Source organism: Arachis hypogaea, chromosome 9 (assembly GCF_003086295.3).
Source record: "Arachis hypogaea cultivar Tifrunner chromosome 9, arahy.Tifrunner.gnm2.J5K5, whole genome shotgun sequence".
Lineage (NCBI taxonomy): Eukaryota > Viridiplantae > Streptophyta > Magnoliopsida > Fabales > Fabaceae > Arachis > Arachis hypogaea.
The window spans coordinates 113,863,646-113,883,001 of NC_092044.1; the positions used below are offsets into that span (position 1 = coordinate 113,863,646).

General features: G+C 34.7%; 4 protein-coding genes across 5 annotated transcripts; 3 read left to right on the forward strand and 1 right to left on the reverse strand.

Moving 5' to 3' along the window:
• Positions 1-14: 14 nt before the first annotated feature.
• On the forward strand, positions 15-6,137 carry LOC112712109 (uncharacterized). Its single transcript, XM_025764907.2, has 7 exons — positions 15-201; positions 292-317; positions 4,158-4,368; positions 4,452-4,555; positions 4,651-4,822; positions 4,980-5,102; positions 5,233-6,137. Exons 3-7 carry the CDS (start codon positions 4,183-4,185, stop codon positions 5,803-5,805), a joined length of 1,158 nt encoding a protein of 385 aa, XP_025620692.2. The 5' UTR covers positions 15-201; positions 292-317; positions 4,158-4,182; the 3' UTR covers positions 5,806-6,137.
• A 901-nt stretch (positions 6,138-7,038) lies between these two features.
• LOC112712108 (cytochrome P450 CYP73A100) lies at positions 7,039-9,375 on the forward strand. Its single transcript, XM_025764906.2, has 2 exons — positions 7,039-8,005; positions 8,444-9,375. Exons 1-2 carry the CDS (start codon positions 7,131-7,133, stop codon positions 9,174-9,176), a joined length of 1,608 nt encoding a protein of 535 aa, XP_025620691.1. The 5' UTR covers positions 7,039-7,130; the 3' UTR covers positions 9,177-9,375.
• Positions 9,376-10,094: 719 nt separating this feature from the next.
• On the forward strand, positions 10,095-15,042 carry LOC112712110 (uncharacterized). Of its 2 annotated transcripts, none has more exons than XM_025764909.3 (13): positions 10,095-10,236; positions 10,678-11,091; positions 11,181-11,427; positions 11,610-11,722; positions 12,100-12,179; positions 12,411-12,552; positions 12,686-12,766; positions 13,206-13,310; positions 13,537-13,719; positions 13,817-13,909; positions 14,231-14,370; positions 14,462-14,528; positions 14,620-15,042. In XM_025764909.3, exons 2-13 carry the CDS (start codon positions 10,705-10,707, stop codon positions 14,737-14,739), a joined length of 1,758 nt encoding a protein of 585 aa, XP_025620694.1. In that variant the 5' UTR covers positions 10,095-10,236; positions 10,678-10,704; the 3' UTR covers positions 14,740-15,042. The 2 variants fall into 2 exon arrangements, with proteins under 2 accessions (XP_025620694.1, XP_025620693.1); XM_025764908.3 differs by having other exon boundaries at positions 10,182-10,450.
• A 2,137-nt stretch (positions 15,043-17,179) lies between these two features.
• Positions 17,180-18,664, reverse strand: LOC112712112 (probable carboxylesterase 17). The gene has a single exon (XM_025764910.3). The coding sequence runs from the start codon at positions 18,434-18,436 to the stop codon at positions 17,390-17,392; it is 1,047 nt and encodes a 348-aa protein (XP_025620695.1). The 5' UTR covers positions 18,437-18,664; the 3' UTR covers positions 17,180-17,389.
• Positions 18,665-19,356: the final 692 nt, after the last annotated feature.

Consider the following 19,356-nt stretch of genomic DNA (forward strand, 5'->3'; position numbering starts at 1 on the left):
ATTAGCTACACACAATTTTAGTTCTTGAATTTTACTCGATCATCTCTTTCAATCTACTACCTTGTATTCTTTTCTGAGATTTTGTTAAATGCATATCCTAATGAAATTGTCTTGCATCTTATCCATGATGGCTGCTCATTTTGTTGGAGGAATTTTCACTGGAGATGTTTGGCTGTGTTCTTGAAGCAAATTCATATATCTGTGAGTAATTGATCCAGGACTCTTGTGTGGGTTTGATTTTTCTTCTAATTTCGCTAAATATTCATTGTTTGATTTCCTTTGTCTTTTTAGGTGCTGTGTCTTGGTCCTTCAATTTTGTAAGTATATTTAAGTCCAATTCCTTTATGATCTATGTCGGCAGTGATGAGATTGATGGGTCTTCTGGTTTCCAGTTCTGTATGATGAATACTCTCTATCCTTGATTCTCATTTTGGAAGTTAATATTTCACGTGCTTGCTCTTAGGTTTGTTAAGGTGGATGTTGGTGGTATTTAATAGCATTTTCAGTAAAGTTTTTCTGTGGGTGTGTTGTTTGTTCTTGCTTAGTATGGTGTTTTTGGGCTTGCCTTTTGCCTTTTCTCTTCTATGCTGTCCTAAGCCCATAACAATAACTTCACGTCAGATCAGTGTCATTATTTAAGTATAATTTGGAAATAGGGATTTCCTTTTTCTATATGGTGTGTTGTAATCTTCGTTTTTTAATGATGTTTTTTTAAGGGGTAGTGTGATGTCATGTCCTATAATTATTGTAATGTTACATGTTATCTATCAAGAACCTATTTCATCTCAAATATTTTGCAGGGACTAAGCTAATGTCGTGTATCCTTAAAAAACAAAAATACATGTTTATTTTGAGGCCAATAATTTGGCTGCCATCTTAGTTCCTTTCATAAAGTGACTTTGTTGTCTCTTCCAGACCAATGAGTCACTTCCCACTAATATCTTTGCCTGTGGAGTATGCTATGCTGTATGTTAGAAAATAATTTTAGGCATAAAAAAGTTTGTGTATTAACTTAACACTGGAGCCAAGGGGGGCTATGAATATGGTTTGCTATAATCCTTTTGTTATGATGGCTTGTTTCTGACTATGAAATTCCATAGAAATGATCCTATTATGTGATTTACTTCCACAAGGCGTAAAAGGTCAGGTTAGTCAACATTGAAACGAGAATGTATTGGTGGGTTTAAAAGTTTAAGGACATTAAGCTGTTAAAAACAACAATTAGATCCGGGTAAATAATGAAAGGTTTCATTATTAATGGTGGAGAGTCACTTCAGTACTTTGATGGATATATCATTTCATGAGTTATGGAAGGTCGAGAATCTGGTAGTGGAAGTGGAGGGAGAATAATAATAAGCATGATTACAGTCTGTTGTATCAATAATTCATGCTGGCAAAAGTAAATTTTGTACCAATGGATATGCTACTTTGATGTTTCTTGTGATATTTAATTCTGGCTGCCTGGGTTACTTTTTTTTTTGGTCATTCTGGATGCCTGTGTTTTAACTTTAAACATTCATTTATGGTGCTTTTGTTCTACTTTAGTGTTTCTGTATTAACTATTAAGGTTGACCTGCGCTGCTGACCCAACTTCCATTTTCATCAAATGCTAAATGCCTGGCCTCCTATCCTAGTTACTATATCTTGCAGTGTGGATAATGTACGGCTTAGGCATATTTGTGGGGTTTGGGCAGTCAGCGAATGGTTCGGAAGTTTCATACGAAACGTAAACTTTGCAGGTATAAAATAGAGGGGCTTTTGTGTCAATACAGGGATTGGGACACTATAATAATTTATATAAAATATTTTACAAGAAAAGAACATATACGTTATTAGTCCATAGAAATAATCTAAAATAGGATAAATTTCTTGGATACCCTTGACAGTTTAACCGATCCTTGGAAATATGTCCTGACTATTAAGTTATTTTTAATTTTTAATTACGGGCTAACTACTTTGTTTTATTATTATTATTATTGGAAAAATGGAAGTAACGGACATTGCTTAATCTAAGCTAAGAATTGTTAGTTTGTTACAATGTATTAGTAATTTAGTTTCTTTCAACTTTCTCGAGTATCAGTGAAATCCTCGATAAAAAAAATAATATAAGTTAGTAGTAACGCATTGTAAATTTCTGAATTATATTGTTGAAAGTTGAAACTATTAATAATCGAAACTTGTTTGGGAATGTTACTTCGTAAAAATAATGCGCTAAATCTAATGGAAGAAAAGGGGCAGAATTCCTAATAAAAAAAGGGTATATATCCATTTTGGTCTTTAAAGAATTTTGGACTAGATACTTTAGTCCCCAACTAAAGTTAATTCCTCGATTGATGCTTAACAATTAATTTTGTCGGTCACTTAGGTCTTTGGCTCCGACAACTCTAACGGAAGATAAAATAGTTCCTGACAATTTTAACATGGGACAAAATGATGTTTGACAACTTTAATAAGGGACAAAATGATCTTTAATCTCTTTATTTGAAAATATACTGTTCTTCTCTAATTTTTATCATATCTTGTATAACCGTAACATTTAACACACTTTCTAAATCTTTGACTGGTACACCCACTTCCTCTACACTTCACTTACCAGAAGCTTCCACTTTCACGTATTTCATAACAGCATCACTTTTAACCCTGACAACGTCCATCACATTCTCAAGACCAAGTTCCACAACTATCCCAAAGGCATGCCTTTTTCCACTCTCCGACAAGTAATATAGATTGTTGGATATTAGGACATTATGAAACAAATTTTCTTCGACATATGCAAATTCTCATTTAAAATACACACGGAGTGTTCTTTCTTTCCCAGAGTCCAAGTTGGCAGACAGTTTTGACTTCACATCTAAGCTATCAGTACAACGAGCAATGTCGCCATTGCCGCTCATACAGAAATTGAAGCGATAACTGAACATTAGTTCGGAGAAGAAACTGAAGGAAGTGATCGAGGTGGTGGACAATGTGGTCATGGAGATGATAGGGTAAAGAAGGCGGGAGATGGCAACGACGACGACGGGTCCCCTCCTAATCAGACTTGTTGTCTAGATTCATGGGATCTATCGAAGACGACAAGTACTTGAGAGACATAGTCATTAGTTTCCTGAGTATAAATTGGTTGAGAACATGTTGAGGATTTTTTTCGTATGAACATTGAAGTTGTAAAGTGTGCATTGTGTAGCTTGAAGTTACAGTGTTAGACTATTAATGTTATGCGAGATATGATGAAAAATGGGAGAGAACAATATCGTTTCCGAACAGAAGAGGTCAGGAATCATTTTGTCCTCTATTAGACTTGTTAGGGACTATTTTGTCTTTCGTTAGAGTTAACAGAGTCAATGACCTAAGTAACTGACGGAATTAATTGTTAGGGACCAATCGAGTAATTAATTTTAGTTAGGGATTAAAGTGTCTGGTCCAAAATTTTGAGGACCAAATAGGGATATATCAGTAGTCACCAGATGCCCTATATTCTAATTTCAATATATTACCTAAAGAGCACGTGATGGCAGTACCCTGAAATAGAAGGTTGTGCGTGTTGCAAAATTTGACCAAAAGCATGAACTCTCAAAAGATTGCAAGAATATTTGACGACATATTCATTTGTTTAACGGAAAAGATTTATATCCTTACATTTTCGGGGGAGAGTAAAAGGTCAAGGATAGCAATTTCCTTTATTATACTCTTAAAATGTTAAAATTCCAATCAAAATATGTTTATTTTAATTGAAGTTAGTTTCTCTTTAGTGAAGGAGCAGCGGACCGTCCGATTGTCGTGATCTGCTTCTCATGATTGATAATAGTCAATAAGTTGAATTTTGTAGATGACCTCTCCATTTCTGTCTTCACCGTTTCTTTGCGTTTGATTGGTTCATATAATCTAATTCTGCAATTTAGCCCACACCTCTCTCAGAATGTGACAACCGATCGAATGATACTTGAAAATTGAAATGTTCACACCTTGACACTTCACTCACGCACTAACCGCGTTTAGTACTTAGTAGCTGTCTCTTGTCATATTACGCTTTGAGCCTTGCCTATTAAGAAAACTCTTACATCTCGAAACACCCACTACCATTACTATATATTGTAATTAATTAATTGTAAACATATATAAACACTTTCTCTCAAGCTTATTATTCACATTATTTTCAGCACCATCACATTGTTCCCGTATCATATGGGTAAGAAACTGGATGCTCTGTTAGGTAGAAACTTTAAGGCTTCAAAGTTTACGGCAACCGTTAATCTTGCCTTATCTCGCCTCGCTATCCTAAAAAACAAGCGCCATGCACATCTCAAACTAGCCCGTTCTGACGTTCATCAACTTCTCCAACTTGGTCACCATGATCGCGCTCTCCTCCGAGTAAGATATAGTTTAATGCTATATATCATTTGTTTTGTCTTAGTTATTGGTTTTGGGAAACTGATGGGTTGCTATTGACACAGGCTGAGCATGTGATCAAGGAGCAGAATATGCTGGATGTATATGACAAGATTGAAGGATACTGCAACCTCTTGTTTGAGAGGGTCCACCTCATTGCACAAGAGAGGTTCGTTTACTTTATGTTATTTACTATTTTATCATCCTGCTGCTTATGATTGATTGAAAGCCTTTTTTCATTCTTATTTTGAATTATTGTTGTAGAGAATGCCCGGAGGAACTAAAAGAGGCTGCATCAGGATTACTCTACATGGCTTCAAGGTGTGGAGATTTACCAGAGATTCTAGAGATTCGTGCAATGTTGACATCAAGATTTGGGAAGGAGTTTGCTGCTCGTGCTATTGAGTTAAGAAATAACTGTGGTGTTGATCCTCAGGTATATATATATATATATATATATATATATATATATATGTTAATCGTGGTTCTGTCACTTCGATTAGTATCTATTAATCATTATTTTTTCATTCCAACCTTTTTTTTTACCCGCGCAAAAGATTATAACTTTTGTGATCCTTTTAATTTGCTTCAAGTTGATACAAAAGCTTTCCACAAGGATGCCAAGCTTGGAAAGCAGAACGAAGGTACTCAAAGATATTGCTTCTGAGAACAACATTATTCTACTGATTGAAGAAGTTTCTTCTGTTACAATTGAGGTATAGTAAGTGCATATAAGAGCTAAAGCAACAAATACGCATTCTTTTTTCTTTCCTTTTTTTTTCTTTTTTTTTTTCACACTCTGTTAATCAAATTCTTACAGAGAGAGCCTGATGTGATCAAATGCAGGAACAAGTCAATGTTGTAAAACAAAATCAGCAGGAGACTAGGCTAAAAGAAGAAGAGAACCTCCACAATTTGCCTAGTAAAGAAAAAGATGGGGAGTCAATTGATTCCTTTAAAGCTATGAAGAAGTATAAGGATGTAGCTGATGCTGCAAAAGCTGCTTTCGAATCAGCAGCACAAGCAGCCGCTGCTGCAAGAGCTGCTCTGGAACTCTCACAATCCAGTCCTCACGGTCCTGATGATGATCATAATAGTCCAAGCCCCGGACCAAGAAAATTCTTGGATGAACAAGATTCTGATTTTGTGGAAGTTGTCCCTCGGCTGGAAGATTCAGCTGATGAGATTTCAAATGGGGAGTCCGTGTCATTGGTTGCAGAAACCGAGGCTGATTCACTTGTGAAGGAACTAGAATTTGATGAGAGTGATGATGAGGCTGATAATAAAGACAAGAGTAATCAAACTTCTAAGCAGACACCAAGAGTATCAAATGATGTTCCAGAATCCAAGATGCATAGCAAACCTCATTTGGATTTGGAGAAGAGGCCGTTTTCAGTGAGAACTAGACATGGTTACTGAGAAAGAATGAGTGTAGGTGTATGCATAATGAGACTTTTCTTATGAGATTTGAGTTATGCAGATAGTTGGGGATAAGTGTGTTGATTGGTTGAACCAGTTACTTTTATTTCACAAGTTGAGCAAGGAAAAATTGTCCGTTTGGATTTTGTGTATTTAAACTATTGATTTGATATAGTAGGAGGCATTCTCAAGGCACGGACATAGGAAACAGAGAAGTTCCAGTTGATTCATTTAACAAAAAAAAAAAAGTGTGTTGTATTTGGCCACTAATATATTTATGATTGCAAAAATCTATGAATAGCAGAAGTATCCAATCACACTTCATTTTCCTATGTAAAATTTCTTAATCATTTTTGTATAGTTATTCATTTTTGGTTGATTAAAGAATCCTGATAATCTTTAAAGGTATTTTTTTCCTTTGTAAAATGTTATTTTGATGAGCTAAATATGGGGTTTCTACAACCTAAAAAGATTTAGAATTGCTTAGATTTAGTTTTACTTCTTGGAACATGTTCCTAATCAGTAGATTTAGATCTGCTTTCAAGTTTAAAAGTTTTTTGGTAAGATTTATAATATAATAACGCTTTGTGACCTTGATTATTAGGATAATGTACGTTGCACAACGTTACAAATATCAGATTCCTAAGAAATACTACATAAGCTATGTATGTGTCTGTCTGTTGATCTCTCCTCTCCATAAATAAACTTTTTAATGTCCCAAAACTAGTGTACTGAAACGCTGATATAAAGACATACCAAACCTTTAAAGTGATAAAAATAAAAAAAGAGAGAAAGTATCAATTAGCGTATTAGTTAGCTATAAAAATATGAGAAAGTATTATGGTGAATAATTGACTATTATTATATTAGCTATGTTAATTATATAATTTTGATAACACTTAAAAAAATATTATTAAAATTAAAAAAATATTTTTATATTTTTACAATGATTTTTATTTTTTTAATAAAAAAGTATTAGCTACTGTAGCATGCAATATATATATATTCAGCCACGGTTGGCTTGACTCTATATATAGAATATATTATAGAAATATATATACCACTTGCTCAAGTCTGCTTCATATGTTGGCTTTACTAACTCGACATATTTGACTTCACCTATCACATTTCGAAATTAATCTTCCTACCTTGGTTTGAAATACCAATGAATCTAGCCCATGGATTCAATCACAAACTGTGGGGAATTCCTATATATATATAAGCTTACTCTCAATATCTTCTAACCAACCCACTCATATACATCTCAACCATATAGTAGTTCATTCCTAGCCTTAATTATTCTTTTGCACACACAAAATTTAAACATGGGACTTCAACTCAAGAAACCAGTCTTTTACACTAGTATTATTACACTAGCACTTACCTTAATTACAAAACTCTTGTGTTGTCAACTTTCTATTCCTTTCCCTTCCTCGAATTTCGTTGTTGCTGTTGCCACTCTTGTGTTTACGTTGTTCCTATACTTGAACAAGAACTCTTCTACCACACTCCCTCCAGGGCCTCTCTCTGTTCCTATATTTGGAAATTGGTTACAAGTTGGCAATGATCTCAACCACCGTCTTCTAGCTTCATACTCACAAAACTATGGCCCCGTTTTCCTTCTCAAACTTGGTTCCAAGAACTTGGTTGTGGTATCTGATCCAGAACTTGCCACCCAAGTCCTCCATTCACAAGGTGTTGAATTCGGCTCTCGCCCTCGAAACGTTGTGTTTGATATCTTCACTGGCAATGGACAAGACATGGTGTTCACTGTTTATGGTGATCATTGGCGCAAGATGCGAAGGATAATGACCCTGCCATTTTTCACCAACAAGGTTGTCCATAACTACAGCAACATGTGGGAAGAAGAGATGGATTTGGTGGTGCATGATCTCAATGGGAATGTTGAGAAAGTGAGGAGCGAAGGGATAGTTATCAGAAGGAGGCTTCAGCTGATGCTGTATAACATCATGTATAGAATGATGTTTGATGCAAAGTTTGAGTCTCAAGAGGACCCTTTGTTCATTGAGGCTACCAAGTTTAACTCTGAAAGAAGCCGTTTGGCACAGAGCTTTGAGTACAACTATGGAGATTTTATACCTCTGCTTAGACCCTTCTTGAGGGGCTACCTCAACAAGTGCAAGGACTTGCAAACTAGGAGGTTGGCATTTTTCAACAACTATTACATTGAGAAAAGGAGGTAAGAAAGTAAAATAAATCTTTGATTTTACATTTAATTTCCATTTCTAACAAAAGGTATTCAACATTCATTCATTCAACTTAAATTTTGTATTCAGAATTGGGGACCTAAATTTTATGTTTTATATACCTTAAATTCCATAAGAGAACAAATGAATAATTAACTGTCATTAACTGCCTAACTAAAGGAGAGTTATTTAACAATTAATAATACTATGCAGATTAATTTCTATATTAACATAATGGACCAAATATAAAAGATGAAAACTCAGATGGAGTCGACTTCACGTGAAGTTGATACTTGAAAGCGGTTAGATGGAAATTTAGTCAAATTAGGCAAATCATCTAACGGCTTTCAGGTATCAACTTTACGTGAAGTCGACTGCACCTGAGTTTCCACCATAATAAAATTCTAACACCTATGTGACTTACTGTACAGAAATATAATGGCTGCTAATGGAGAAAAGCACAAGATAAGCTGTGCAATTGATCACATCATAGATGCTGAGATGAAGGGAGAAATAAGTGAAGAAAATGTGCTTTACATTGTAGAGAACATAAATGTTGCAGCAATAGAGACAACACTGTGGTCAATGGAGTGGGCAATAGCAGAGTTGGTGAACCATCCAGAAGTCCAAAGAAAGATTCGTGATGAGATATCAAAAGTGCTTAAAGACCAAACAGTTACAGAATGTAACCTGCATGAACTGCCATATCTACAAGCCACAGTGAAAGAGACACTAAGACTTCACACCCCAATTCCTCTACTTGTGCCACACATGAACCTTGAGGAAGCAAATCTAGGAGGGTACAAGATTCCAAAGGAGTCCAAGGTGGTAGTGAATGCATGGTGGCTTGCAAATAACCCTGCATGGTGGAAGAAGCCTCAAGAGTTTAGGCCAGAGAGGTTCTTGGAAGAGGAGAGTGAGACAGAAGCAGTGGCTGGAGGGAAGGTTGATTTCAGATTCTTGCCATTTGGTGTTGGAAGGAGGAGTTGCCCTGGGATCATTCTTGCAATGCCAATTCTGGCTTTGATCATTGCAAAGTTGGTAACAAACTTTGACATGAAACCTCCAAATGGATCAAACAAGATTGATGTCACTGAAAAAGGAGGCCAATTCAGCTTGCACATTGCTAACCATTCCACTGTTTCTTTTCATCCAATTAATTAGCAAATTATTTTCCTCTTGTCAACTTCAAAATCAAATTGTTTTTCCTTGTTTCTTTGCTTCTTTCTCAATTATTGTGTGTAATGTGTCACATCACCTTGTCTTATAAATTACTAGGTTATATTTACGGTGAAGGTGTTTTTCAATGAAGAACAATAATAATAAAAAAAGACATAATGTAGTATGCATATTTTTCTCAAAATTTTAATTATAATTTTTACTCTTCTATACACCAAATTTTATAACAGCACGATTCATTTAAATTAGTTCCTATCCTGAAGACAAGATGCATATTAGAAATTGTTACGAATTACGATACAGGCCAAACTGTCCATTTAACTGAAATGGATATCTTTCACTTTTAATTTTATATATGAGACTAAAAATAAATATAAAAAAACAATAAAAAATTAAATTTAATACTGGACAGTGGACATTATTCAATTTTTTTTCCACTGAAAATGATTCATTCTTCCGCTGAACCCATCTCCCTGATTTAGGCTGAGTGATCCACTCACTCTTATTTGAGCTTAAGGATTTTTTTTTTCAAATATAATATTTATATTAAATCATTTAATCAAATATATTATTTAACATTTTGAATCATCATATTTATATGAAGATTATTCTAACAATGCTTGTCTGAGTAGTTTCTTTATTATATCCAATATTTCGTAAATAATTCATATGCTTTAATGTAATTAAATGACAAATAAAAAATATTTATTTTAGAGTTTAAGTTTATACAATTATCAAATTTATTTAAAACATTTATGTGTTTAAATAAATCTTTTATTAATAAATTTTGGATAATTTAAATAATGTAATTATATAAATCTTTTTAAAAATTTACATATAATTATCTTTATCTAAATTTAATATTTAAAAATTATTAAATAATTTTAGATATGAATGTTCAGTTTTTACATTGTGAAAATTAACTACCTTATGAAAAATGCGTGGAACGGTGCGTTTGGGTAAAAAATTGTAGAGAAGCATAGAGATACGAAGCAAACGCCATTTCCGTGGGGTTGTGTGCGTGTGACCACGTTGAAAAACATTGGTAACACTTCTCTCTCTCTCTCTCTCTCTCTCTCTCTCTCTCTCTTCCATCGTCTTCTTTTCATCGCTGTTAGGGTTTCCGGTGTCCATGCATACTGTCTCTCATTGATGCATTCTTAATTTTCTCAACTCTACTCCACTGCACCCTAATTCACTCAACACTAGATCCCAATTCCTGCTTACTTACCTCCCCAATTACAAACCTCTTCGCTACGGTATTTACCTCTTCGATTCACTACTTCTATTTCATTTACATTTTTAATTGCACACCAGTTGAGTAGCCTGTAGCTTAATTTAATTTAATTAAAGTAAAGTATTTTCTAGTTCAAGAGATTTTGTTAGGCGATTTCAAAATTCAGTGCTAAGTATCTATTTTTTATTTTAGTAGTTTGTAGATATATATGATCTTATTGCAATTTGATTAATTTGTTGATTATGCCAGAGGTTTTTGGAATAAAAGGAAATTTCCATGGCTGATGAACCGTTATATCCGATAGCGGTGCTTATAGATGAGCTGAAGAATGATGACATCCAGCTACGGTTGAACTCTATTCGCAGGCTTTCCACGATTGCACGTGCACTTGGCGAGGAGCGAACGCGAAGGGAGTTAATTCCGTTCTTGAGTGAAAATAATGATGATGATGATGAGGTGCTTCTTGCTATGGCAGAAGAGTTGGGAGTGTTCATTCCTTATGTTGGTGGAGTGGAGCATGCTAGTGTGTTGCTCCCACCTCTTGAGACACTTTGCACTGTTGAGGAAACTTGTGTCAGGGATAAAGCAGTTGAGTCACTTTGTAGAATTGGATCTCAAATGAGAGAAAATGATTTGGTTGAACATTTCATCCCATTGGTGAAGGTCAGTAATTATTTCCTCCTTAGTGCTTGTTTATGATTCAGGAGGTGTTGTTTGTATCCTGCCTAATTCATGTTATAAATTTTGGTCAGAGGTTGGCAGCAGGTGAATGGTTTACTGCCCGAGTATCTGCATGTGGATTATTTCATATTGCATATCCAAGTGCACCAGAACCGTCAAAGGCAGAGCTAAGGTCGACATACAGTCAGTTATGTCAAGATGACATGCCAATGGTTAGGAGGTCTGCTGCATCAAATCTTGGAAAATTTGCTGCAACAGTTGAATATGCTCATTTGAAGGCAGACATCATGTCAATTTTTGATGATCTTACTCAAGATGGTAATTATATATACATATAGTTCTTTCTAGATAGGGAAATGTCTTTCTTTTGTATATTACCAGTGTGTTCGATTATGGTGAATAGCTTATTATCCTTTTCCCATTGACACTGCTTCCCCTTCCCCCCCCCCCCCCCCTCTTCTTCAATTTTAATATGTAGTTGCTATTTTAAATTTGAACAGATCAAGATTCTGTTAGATTGTTAGCTGTGGAGGGTTGTGCAGCTCTTGGCAAGCTGTTGGAGCCTCAAGATTGTGTTGCGCATATACTCCCGGTTATTGCTAACTTCTCCCAGGTACACTTGAGCATGGATTAAAATGTTAATAAAAAAAATCTTTACTTAATAGTATGTACCATATACAGATTTCATTTTTCAAACTATGTACTATATATACCAAGGTTTCTATCCTTTTGTTCCAACTGAATTTTATGGATTTTGGCTGTCCAGAGATTATACACTTCTCCTGATTTCACACATGAAACTCGAGACTATTTATTAGTATAAAATATTCATCTCTCATTCATGATTGTGTTAATTTCCCACTTAAATTCTTAAACATAGCCATTGCTTGGTATCTTGTGCAATGTTTTTTCTACCATATCAATCCCCCCCCCCCCCCAAAAAAAAAAAAACTTTTAATCGCCTGATGTTATTTAACTGATCCTGGATAGGATAAGTCCTGGCGCGTACGGTACATGGTTGCAAATCAATTATATGAGCTCTGTGAAGCTGTAGGCCCCGAACCTACAAGGTATTATTTTTCAGCTGAATATTACACCTGCTGCGTATATGTGAATATATTGATTTATGATTATGAGCTATGTTCTTTAGTTGGGACTTGGGCTCATTATGGTGATAGTCGAAGATGTGATTCCTATAATTATATTGATTTCCTCCTATGTTTAACAAGGCTAAAATCTGAAGTCCTATCAAATATATCTACTTTTCTTAAGATCTTATCAAACTATTTCTTTGTGAAAAGGACGGAACTGGTGCCTGCCTATGTGCGGTTGCTTCGAGATAATGAAGCTGAAGTACGCATAGCAGCTGCTGGAAAAGTGACCAAATTTTGCAGGATTTTAAGTCCAGATCTTGCGATTCAGCACATTCTTCCTTGTGTGAAGGTGTGTGTACCTTTGAAATAGAAACCCTTAATACATATATAATGTTACCATGGCTCTATTTTGTTTTGATTTCGTAGTTCAGTATTCTAAAACTATATTTACAGGTTTAAATACTTTGGAACAACTTTTGCAGGAACTGTCATCAGATTCTTCACAGCATGTACGTTCTGCTTTGGCTTCAGTAATAATGGGAATGGCTCCTGTATTAGGAAAGGTAACGTTCTAGATTGGGAAGTTCATAAACTCCGTGAATTTCATCACTCCTCACCATTATGTACTTGGTTCTCATATATTGCAATAATATGAATTTATTCTCTATTGTTTTTATTGTGCCATCTATATATACTTTTATGGTTGGCGTCTTTTTTTGTTATTCTGGTAACTAACTTCTGCCTATTGCTGGTATGCAACCTTATGTTAAATTTGATGGATTGTGCTAGTTTAATTCTTTAACTGATTTTTGTGGCATTGGATTTTAGCCTTTTTATTTTTAAATTTCTAATAAATTACTGCCTTCTTTTTTTCATCTAATTATAATTTATCCAAAATTTTTATTCTTTTTAATTTTTTCTCATTCTATACCCTTCACCACTTATGATGGTAGTATCTTTTAGTGTAAATCTGATTCTAGTTCTACCTTATCTTCATTGCAGGAGGCAACAATCGAGCAGCTTCTTCCTATTTTCCTTTCCCTTTTGAAGGATGAATTTCCTGATGTGCGCCTAAACATCATCAGCAAGCTTGATCAAGTAAATCAGGTTGTTAACTGGTTACATGTTCTTAAGTCGTTTTAGGTTGCAGAATGCTTTATATTCTTTGAATAACCCTTTTTCTTTTCATCCAATAATGCTATTAATTCTAGCATGTGAAGTTTATGCTTTCATTTTGCCTTATGTCTGCATGCTGCCATATAATTGCAGAAAGTATGAATCAAGCAAATAAAGCAGACTTTTTAAAGTTATGCTGATCAAGCTATTCTTACAGGTTATTGGAATTGATCTGTTATCTCAATCTTTATTACCTGCCATTGTTGAACTTGCTGAGGATAGGCATTGGAGGGTCCGGCTTGCAATAATTGAATATATACCCTTATTGGCAAGTCAATTGGGGGTTGGGTTCTTTGATGACAAGCTTGGTGCTCTTTGCATGCAATGGTTACAGGACAAGGTTTCTGCTATCCTCTTCCCTGCTAGTGTGAGGGTATCTTGGGAACCACACTATTACGGATGACTATTTCTACTTACTCTATGAATGCTTAATGCAGGTTCATTCAATTCGTGAAGCTGCTGCTAACAACTTGAAACGCCTTGCTGAAGAATTTGGTCCTGAATGGGCTATGCAGCACATAGTTCCACAGGTTCAGTTTTTACTTTAATTTATTATATACCATTGCATAGTATGTTTGTATTCGTCCCAATTAGTTTTTTCTTTTGTCTGTGCCTTTACTATATGTTGGAAATCGGTCCCTATACAAGTATACCCATTTGTTTAGCCTGTGTTCTTTTGGCTGTGGTCTCTGTTAACCCATTTGGGGGGTGTCAATATTAACATTATATACCATGGGCTTGTTATAGGTTCCATATGTGTAGGATTCGAAAATGCTTTTTATTTAAATATCTGCTTTATAACAACCACACACGAGTGCAACTTCACAATATCGTATGATGTGTGTGAACAGGTTTTGGATATGATTAGCAATCCACACTACTTGTATCGAATGACCGTTCTTAGAGCAATCTCTCTGCTTGCTCCTGTCATGGGTGCTGAAATCACTTGTTCAAGGTTGTTGCCTGTTGTTATTGCTGCATCAAAAGATAGGTAATTATAATTTGAAGTTTGTTGTATGTCATAGCGTTTGAGTGAATGCAATGCCATAGTTTCTAATGGGGATGCCTTTTCACTCTCACAGAGTGCCCAACATCAAGTTCAATGTGGCAAAGGTATTAGAGTCCATCTTCCCCATCGTTGATCAGTCTGTAAGTGTCGTATTTTCTTTTGCTTTCCATCCTCTGTTCTGTTTCTTTGTTTGTCGTCCACTTTAATTTTGGGAACGTCATTGCCATTTAGGTGGTGGAGAAGACAATCCGTCCATGTTTGGTTGAGCTCAGCGAGGATCCCGATGTTGATGTGCGATTTTTTTCCAACCAAGCTCTTCAGGCAATCGATCATGTCATGATGTCTAGCTAGACAGAAATGTTTCGCCCGGTATTGAAGACGAGGACACCAGTAGATGAGTAAGAGGGTGCTAATATTTCCCATCACCATGATAATACTCACGTAACTGTATTAATAGCTATATCGTTTATTGTGACACGATACCCCTTAAAAATTGATGTGATTTAGTTCCCATAATACGTTAATTTTCAGATATCTGTATGTTTTTACTTTTTATTACATTTTGCATAGGTTCCTTAGTCGTGCGCCTTGTACAATCATGTTACTGCTCGCATGTAAGATTTTTCTTTATTTCATTTTGCATAGGTTCCTTAATTGTTCCTTGTACCTCTAGCCCCCACGTGACGAGTTGCTTATGCATATGATTGCTTTTTAAACCCTTCTCTCGCATTTTGATTTCAATTTGCGTGGGACGAATTTTGAACAAGAGTAGTGTCCTTTTATATTAGCTACATGATCAACAAAATTTATTATTTCTGGCTACTGTTATTCAATAAAAATATTTTTATGCTAAATTTTAATTTCTAGATCTTAGAAATATGAAATAAAGTATTGGTCTAAAATATTATCCAACATTGATAAAAAGTATTGGACTTCTAGTGTTTTTCTTTATATTATTTTATGGGTCGAGGATTTGTTATTCTCTCATTCTCTCGCTAGTTTGAAAGTAACACATTTCAAACACCTAATTCTATAAATAATAATAGATAAGACACTATATTTGTTAGATTAATTAAAAGCAATTAAAAATTGTGCCATTATATTTGTTAGATTAACTAAAATCAATATCAATATATAACGTGCATGTTCATAAAATCTTAAATAAATACAATGAACAACAGGAGATTTGAATCTAAATCCCTCTCTTTTGAACAAATATTTAATGTCACCAAATTAGTAATTCAATTTGTTAATAATACATAAATAATATTGATATGATAAAATGTGAAAGGGTTAAATACTTTAATTTTGAAGTAGTTTTAAACGAGTATCTAATTACGTAATATTACATCAACAAAAATAGATACTTTTTACATTGATCGCGTATACGATCGAATGTTAGTGCATCAAAATTAAACTCTAAAGACTATATTTGAGTGAATATAAATTTGTTTTTGCAAGTCGAACTGGACATATTCAAATTAAGATTTTTAGAATGTGGATAGAAATGTTTAGAATGTGAATAGAAATCAGATTGAGAAGTTTAAACCGGCAAATTAGAAATTAGAATAGAGTTTGAATCCCATACTAACTTATCTGTTGTCACCCTTATTTCAAAGAAGCTCCATCACTTTTTCTAAGAGGAAAGTATTGTTTTTGTCCCTAATGTTTGTGGTAAGTCCTATTTATGTCCCTAACGTTTAAATCGTCCTATTTGTATCCCTAACGTTTATAAAAGTGATTCAATGTTATCCTATTATCAATTATACTAATAAATCAGATTATATTTTTTAATTATTCTCACTTGAATGTATTCATTTTCAATTAGGTCTCACTTGGATGTGTTCGTTTTTAATATTATACCCACTATTTGTGTTTAGATTCAATTATGTCCCTAGAAAAGTGAATTATGTAAATGTTGTAGAAATTAGTTTTAACTTTTGATGAACTATTTTTCGGTGTGGAACATCAATTCTATCGCAGACATTTGTATTCTAACTTCAAGAAGAGATTTTTAAAACTCAAACTAAAGTGTTCATGATGTGTAATTGACGGCACGGCAGGATAACATTGAATCACTTTTACAACCGTTAGGGATACAAATAGGACGATTTAAACGTTAGGAAGACAAATAGAATTTGGGACAAAGATACTTTACTCCTTTCTCTAAACTACACTATAACTCTGTCTATCACCAACTTGCGATCAAACATCTGTAGCTATTCAGTACATTACTTCACACGGTAAGCAAGAGTGAGAAATCTCAAGAGTCAAGTCTCAACTTCCACCAGATCCGACAAATAAATAAATAGCATGTTTTTATCACTCAAAACGGGGGTTGAGGCATGCATTCCCAACCACCACTTCACCCTTTCTCTCCACTCTTCATTCCCTTTAAATAACTCTCCAAACTATTCTGTCATTGCCTTACCCCCCCCCCCCTCTCTCTCTCTCTCTCTCTCTCTCTTCTTTATTTGTAATGCACATCACTGAGCTAATTAGCCACCTGGATTTCTCTAAGGATAATTCCAATTTTGCATTCAAGCAATATAACGTCTCCTCAACTGTGCAGGGATCCAAGGAGCAGAGGTTGTGAAACAATGGAACACTCATTTGAGCAAGATAACACAAGCAGTTTATGCAGACAATGGGGTGAGGTTTTAAGCAGTTTAAAAACCTCAACCTCGAACCTTCATCGTGCATGTTCTGCAATGGTTGACCCAGTGGTTCTGTTATAAATAGTAGCCTCTCTCTGTTCTGTTTATACATTATAATGTAAAATTTCATAATCTGATAATTATGTATAATTGTACACAACAAATCAGTCATCAAATTATAACTCATTTTGTTGCTGATTTTCTGTGTACACGTAACATAGTTGTATTATATCTAAAATGTTAAGAGTTATAACAGTTGGATTCAATGTAAAATTACACTACTCTAATAGTGTGCTTATATAAAGTAGTATTACAACAAACCATAACCAATGGGTTCATATTAATCAGAGAGACATGATGAAGGACTTGAGACAAGACATCATTTGATGTGTTGTGTATTTTGAGATGTGAGATTTGCTGAGAATCTGAAAGGCATGGCCGACACCTTTGAAGACAGAATATTCCACTGTGATACCCTCTTTGGCCAAAGCATCACAGAACTCCAAGTTCCTATCCTTCAATATATCCATCTCTGATATGCACACCAATGTTGGCACCAATAAATTCTTCAACTTCACTGACCCTTTTGCAATAGGATTGCACCACGGATGATCACGGTCCGCCCCACATGGCAGCGCCAGACGCCAGTAGGCATCGGACGCTGCCAAGTTAAGGGCAGAGCCAGGTGATTCAGCCATGGATTTCTCAGATGCTGTTCTCGCTTCTCCACCGAAGAAAGGTTGTATCAGAACAAGTCCCTTCAAGTTTAAAGGCCTCAAAGCAGATTCAGATTCAGATACCCTTATGGCAACGTTGTAAGCTATGTTAGCACCTGCACTGTCACCTCCTAAGAACACACTTGAAAAGTTGCATTTCTTAGTCCACCATTCACTATCATTGTATTGGTATAGAAATTGTTGTTTCACCCACATTAGTGTCTTTATTCCATCATCATATGGTGCTGGAAGAGGATTCTCCGGTGCCAATCGGTAGTTCACTGACATAATCATGCACCCTACTTCAGCAGATAGCTTAGCGAGGAAATCATGGTAGCAACTCCATGCTGCTGATCCAATGCAGAAGCCACCACCATGAAAATACACCAGCAAAGGTATCTTATTGTGATGGTGGAGATTTGGAACATAGAAACGTGCCCATGTGTTTGTAACGTTGTCAATGACCATGTCTCTTGATGTAACTTTTAGTTCCGGACTCAGAGCTGAAGAACTGACACATGGAACAACTTGAGGTCGTTCTATGTATCCATCTTTGTGAACTCTAATAAGCCCTTTGATTTCCTCAACAACAGAACCATGATGATGTTGTTGATATTCTTTGCTTCTTGTTCTGTATTGTGGACTAAGGCTTAGGCTTGATGCAAGAGCAGCCATTCAAAGAAGAAACCAAAAAAAAAAAAAACAAAAAGGATTTACTTGGGGCAATTTAATTTTGGGGTTTGTAGCTTTGTGGTTGCTTACATTTATATACAAATAATGAAGTGATTGGATAGAAACATTTATATACATGTAGTTTTGGAATTGATAATGGCATGTTCTAGGAGGGTGCCTGCTCCACTATTACGGTTTTTGGAAGTTATTTTATATAAAGACGTTTAAAATATTTTTTTTAATATTTTTAAATAATAAAAATTTAATATATATAATTCATTAAACTATATAGTTTTAATTAAAAAAAAATAATTTATAATTTTAATGTACTTTTAAAATACAAGATAGGTAAACGCATACTATTAAGCTACCAAAATTAGCTCTAAATTAATTAATCACAATGATATGCTTGTTTACACGCCAGCCGTTCATGTTTGACCTTAATCATGCACAAAATTGACCCATGTTGTTTTCTTTTAATTAATTTGTATGGTATCAAGGTTTTCATTTTTTATTCTGATTCACACCTCTCTCACTCGGCTTCAGGTATGGTCATGGAATTGGAAACTACTCCTATGTTGTCTATTTCTTCCCGTAAACTTTCATGTTGATCACGAAAATTTATATGGAAATTCTGCCGTTTAAACTTTAAATTATTTATTTAAGATGCATACGCGTTTCATTTTATTTCAAATAAAATAATACAAATTATTTGTGTGTTCTAAATATGAGCTTTCGTTATTTATATTTATTTTATCTAGTACAAGAATCAACACATCTCTTTACAATTGATAAATTTAAGTATGAAATTCACAATAAATTGGTAATAATTAGATTGTTTGACAACTAAATATTAAACATATAATATCTGTCAACATCTTAATTATTATTGTTACACGAAAATAACTCCGTATAAATAGCTA

Excerpts from the sequence above, each read along its gene's own strand:
- LOC112712109 (XM_025764907.2), top strand. The coding sequence starts at position 4,183 with ATGGGTAAGAAACTGGATGCTCTGTTAGGTAGAAACTTTAAGGCTTCA. Across the intron at positions 4,556-4,650 it reads CACCTCATTGCACAAGAGAG|AGAATGCCCGGAGGAACTAA; the intron begins GTTCGTTTACTT and ends TTATTGTTGTAG. Across the intron at positions 5,103-5,232 it reads TTTCTTCTGTTACAATTGAG|GAACAAGTCAATGTTGTAAA; the intron begins GTATAGTAAGTG and ends GATCAAATGCAG.
- LOC112712108 (XM_025764906.2), top strand. The coding sequence starts at position 7,131 with ATGGGACTTCAACTCAAGAAACCAGTCTTTTACACTAGTATTATTACA. Across the intron at positions 8,006-8,443 it reads TATTACATTGAGAAAAGGAG|AAATATAATGGCTGCTAATG; the intron begins GTAAGAAAGTAA and ends CTTACTGTACAG.
- LOC112712110 (XM_025764909.3), top strand. The coding sequence starts at position 10,705 with ATGGCTGATGAACCGTTATATCCGATAGCGGTGCTTATAGATGAGCTG. Across the intron at positions 12,180-12,410 it reads GTAGGCCCCGAACCTACAAG|GACGGAACTGGTGCCTGCCT; the intron begins GTATTATTTTTC and ends CTTTGTGAAAAG. Across the intron at positions 13,720-13,816 it reads TGCAATGGTTACAGGACAAG|GTTCATTCAATTCGTGAAGC; the intron begins GTTTCTGCTATC and ends TGCTTAATGCAG.
- LOC112712112 (XM_025764910.3), bottom strand. The coding sequence starts at position 18,436 with ATGGCTGCTCTTGCATCAAGCCTAAGCCTTAGTCCACAATACAGAACA.